At 37.3% G+C, this 4,010-nt stretch overlaps 1 protein-coding gene across 1 annotated transcript; it reads right to left on the reverse strand.

The window, feature by feature from the left end:
- Nucleotides 1–296: 296 nt before the first annotated feature.
- Nucleotides 297–3,435, reverse strand: LOC129375797 (tumor necrosis factor receptor superfamily member 6B-like). The gene is made up of 4 exons (XM_055055077.1): nt 3,215–3,435; nt 2,607–3,012; nt 2,358–2,534; nt 297–1,605 (listed from the first exon to the last, which is right to left on the reverse strand). Exons 1-4 carry the CDS (start codon nt 3,215–3,217, stop codon nt 1,259–1,261), a joined length of 933 nt encoding a protein of 310 aa, XP_054911052.1. The 5' UTR covers nt 3,218–3,435; the 3' UTR covers nt 297–1,258.
- Between the last annotated feature and the right edge of the window lie 575 nt (nt 3,436–4,010).

A 4,010-nucleotide genomic window follows, 5' to 3' on the forward strand; every position in this document is an offset into this window, starting at 1 on the left:
CAATGTTTCTGCTGTTTGTGGGGATAACTGGTGTTTTATACATTCTGCTGAATTGATCTTATTTTACCTTTCATATGTGAAGACTTAAAAACATGAAACAACACTAAATAAACATTGTATTGAAGGTGTTATGTAGTTGTTGGCCTGTGCATGGCTGAACATGAAATCTCTGAAATCCAGTTTGTCTGGATATGTAAGTAGTGATTGAAGATGTTGGTGGAGCTGTCATTGTTACAAAAGATGAATTAGGACTGATTATATGTGTTTTGTTTTTATTGGAGCAATGTAAGCAGCAATATTCCACATTAAAAAAAACAATAATTCTATGTGTATAAAATAAAATAAACTTAGCATATTTCTTCAAATAAATTAATATCTCTCTTTTGACAATTTCAGCACAATATGTACCAAAGTAATACTTTTAAAATACAATTTTTGAAATACAGTAAGTAAAAGTGAAAAACGCTCAATCTGACTTCAGGAGAAATAAATAGGGGAGGTAGATAAATGTAGACTGAAGCTTTTCAACATTTACACTTTATGAATTTGAAGGGGCAGTATTATGTATTTTCTAGGCACATAGTGCCATTTTATAGCATAATCAAGTAACTATGTTGTTATAAAATGATGCATAGATGAAATATGACTTAAAGGAATGTTGACATCATAATTTAATGCCTTGAAATGAGGCCTTCAGGAAGTCATCACAACAGTGCTCCTCTATTAACCCTTTAACAACATTTTTACCAAAGTTCCATAACCAGGTGAGCTCCTATAAAGACCTTAGCTGATGCTCAATTCCACCAGGTGTTTGCTAATTGCTGCTGGCTAGTCTGAAGGAGCTCAGTGAGGGAGGGCTGCTCTGTGACGCTAAAGCTTGGAAACTCCTGCTCCTGCTTGGAGGCACTCGGTCTACCCAGGCGTTTTTGCCCCAACTGGTTGCTTCGGAGATTAAAGGTATGGTTCTAATGAGGGAAGAACATTTCAACATGATGTAAAGCTCAAAAATTTTGACTTTACATAATTCTGCCCCTTTAACATATTTTAGATGCCCTCAGTGCAAATTCTACCTCCTAAAACTAAATTCAAAGCTCCCATCTTTCTTTAACTTGGCATAAAGTGTCAATGCCTGAAAAAACAGAAGTAAGACAGCATGTTGGTATGACACAAAACAATCAAATCTTATCATAACAAAGCAGCCTGTGAAATATTTGAAAGGCCGTGTGCAGGAAAAAAAAAAGAAAAAAAGAAATAGAAATTAAGCAAAAATTGAACTTAAATCTACCTCCCTATCATGTCCTAAATGGCACAGCTTTAATAGATTTTTGTCAATTCCATTCAGCTTCTTTTGTAGTTTTTCTCCTGCGTGAGACGCTCTCAGTTTAATCAGAATGGCTGGAAGCTGCCGGATCTGCATCGGAGTTGCAGATGAAACCCAGCTGCTGATGCGGGAGTGAAGCTCTGAGAAGCTGAGCTCCAAAGTTCCTTCTTGCTTTCTGATGTTGTCAGATGGAAGCTTGTTCACCACTCGACGCAGCCGTTTGATTTTTATTTTGTGATGAATGAAAAAGGCGGGGACAATTTCTTTGAGATATTCAGCTCCATCTAGAGAGAGGAGACAGACAGTCGGGACGTTATGACACATTCCAGCAACACAGACATAACAAAACTGTTTCACTATCTACTTTCAGGGAGTAGAAAGTAAAACAAGACCTTTTGAAGTCATAAATCAGTGTTTAGTAATGTTTTAAATAACTTTCAGTTACTGAGACGTGGACGTATTTTAGATATATTGGTGACGTAGTGTTTGAATATAGAACGTTAATAAAAGCCCAGAACATTAAACAAATCTAAACATATATACAGAATCATTTTTAGACATAGAAAAAAAACATTAAACATTTGTTATAAAAAAAAATGAAGGCAAATTTACATCTTTAGCACATTTCAGCAACAAGGCAACACTTTATATAATGAAAACAAATGAATGAAAAAGAAAATGATTCCTGTCCTTATTATTTAATTTTGTCATAATTAGTTTATTAATTAGTACAGCTAGATAGATTATCAAACATTCAAAGCTAAATAAGACATTGGAGGAAAAAATTAAGATCAGTTTAAACAGACCATTTGTTGTGGAATATTAAATATTTGGTTATGCAGTAGTGCACTGAAACATCTGATTGGCTAAAATGCAGTCAGTCTATTTGACCCATGTCCTGCCGTTTGACCTTTATAGATAGGACTGACAGATAAAATAACTGCTCTATCTGCGCCAACACATAATTAAATAACCCCTTTATAACAGGCTACAGATATTGACCAGCCAATTTCTGGCTTGAAGGAAAATATTTTACCTTTGAGGTTACTGCAGTTTGCACACAGGCTGTCATGCCAGATGGCGCCTTTCATCACCACCTGCAGCCCCGCGTCGCTGCAGCTCTTGTGCTGAGTGCAGTTTTGATCAGTGGAGGAAATATCAGAGAAGGTGCCAACAGAGCAGATACCGCACACTGTGTCTCTCTCTGGTGTACCTGCAGGTGAAGCATAAACTATCAATAAAACCACATTGTTAATGAAACCAAGCTCGTGTAGAGTGGCTGTACCTTTGGTGATCACTCCCTGTCCAGAGGGACACTCTCTGTGTCTGAAGCACATGTCGTAGTCCTGACGGTAGAAGTAACCCTGTTTACACTCGCACTGACAGTCGCTGGTTGCGGTGCATTCCTTCTTCACCACCTGGTTCCGCCCGCAGATTCCGCAGCGTAAACATCTCCCTATGTAGTTCGAGAGCTCCGTGAAGGTGCCTTCTGGACACGGAGCGCAATCGCTTTTTTTGACGGAGGAGCATCTGGCGCGCAGAAATGTTCCCGGCGGGCAGCTGTCACACTGCAGAGAGGTGCCGGTGATCGGGTCGGTCACTTCGTAGGTCAACGAGGAGGTGACGCCGTTCACCAGCCAGGAGCGCACAGACAGGAGGATGAACAGCTCCGTTGAGAGGTTTAAAAACTCCTGGAGAGAGAAGAAAAAACGCCAGGAAGCAAAACTTAGCAGAACTTAAATTGAGATAGAAAGAATTCACTCGAAACTACACGATTAGAGCTAAACATGGGCACTGTTAGAATACATCGTGTAAAACTGTTTCTGTCAGATGCTGCCTTCATAAAACGCGCTTGCAGTAAGAGCACATTTCTGCCGCACTGCCTCCACATACCATTATGATGAGGATGATCTGGACAGGCAGTCAGGAAGATGAATTTCTTTCTGCTTCCCACCTCTATTTATTTGGTTGAGATGAGCTTTTTATAGAACTAGGGAAATTCCTCTTTCCCCATTTGCATCAGCCACAATTTCACGTGTATTCTGAGTAGATTATTTGTTAATTTAATTATTTTATCCATAATCCACAGGTAATACTGCGTATAATTCAGGCTTTTGTGCAGTGTGATCAGATGGGAATTTTGGCCAGAACTCACATCTATCACAACCAGAAGGTAATAATGGTTGCGATAGTCAATTATTACAGGAAACCAGTTCCTCCATTATTATTATTATTATTATTATTATTATTATTATTATTATTATTATTATTATTATTATTATTATTATTATTATTATTTAATTGTTAATATCAATTAAATCGTTGAATTAATTTATTAAAGATATGGTTTAATTAATTTATATTAACAATTGTTTAATTACTTCTTGTAAATTGGATTATTCTAGTTTACCAATGGCAAAATTCAGTTTCTTAAAACAATTACAAAAGACCAATAAAATGTATGAAAATGTGATGTTTTCTTCTACACAATCATGTGGAAGACTACTGATTAGAAGGTTGACTCCCTGCACAAGGAGGGGAAGCGACAAAAGGTCATTGCTAAGGAAGCTGGCTCTTAGATTGCTGTAATATAATGCTGAAAATTGAAATAGAATGTCATTTGAGCAATAACAGGAAAAGGATTTGAAAAACATGCCTGATGAAAAGTATGTCAATAAGTCCTCAGCAG

Source organism: Poeciliopsis prolifica, unplaced genomic scaffold, assembly GCF_027474105.1.
Source record: "Poeciliopsis prolifica strain line A6 unplaced genomic scaffold, Auburn_PproV2 SCAFFOLD041, whole genome shotgun sequence".
Taxonomy (NCBI): Eukaryota; Metazoa; Chordata; class Actinopteri; order Cyprinodontiformes; family Poeciliidae; genus Poeciliopsis; species Poeciliopsis prolifica.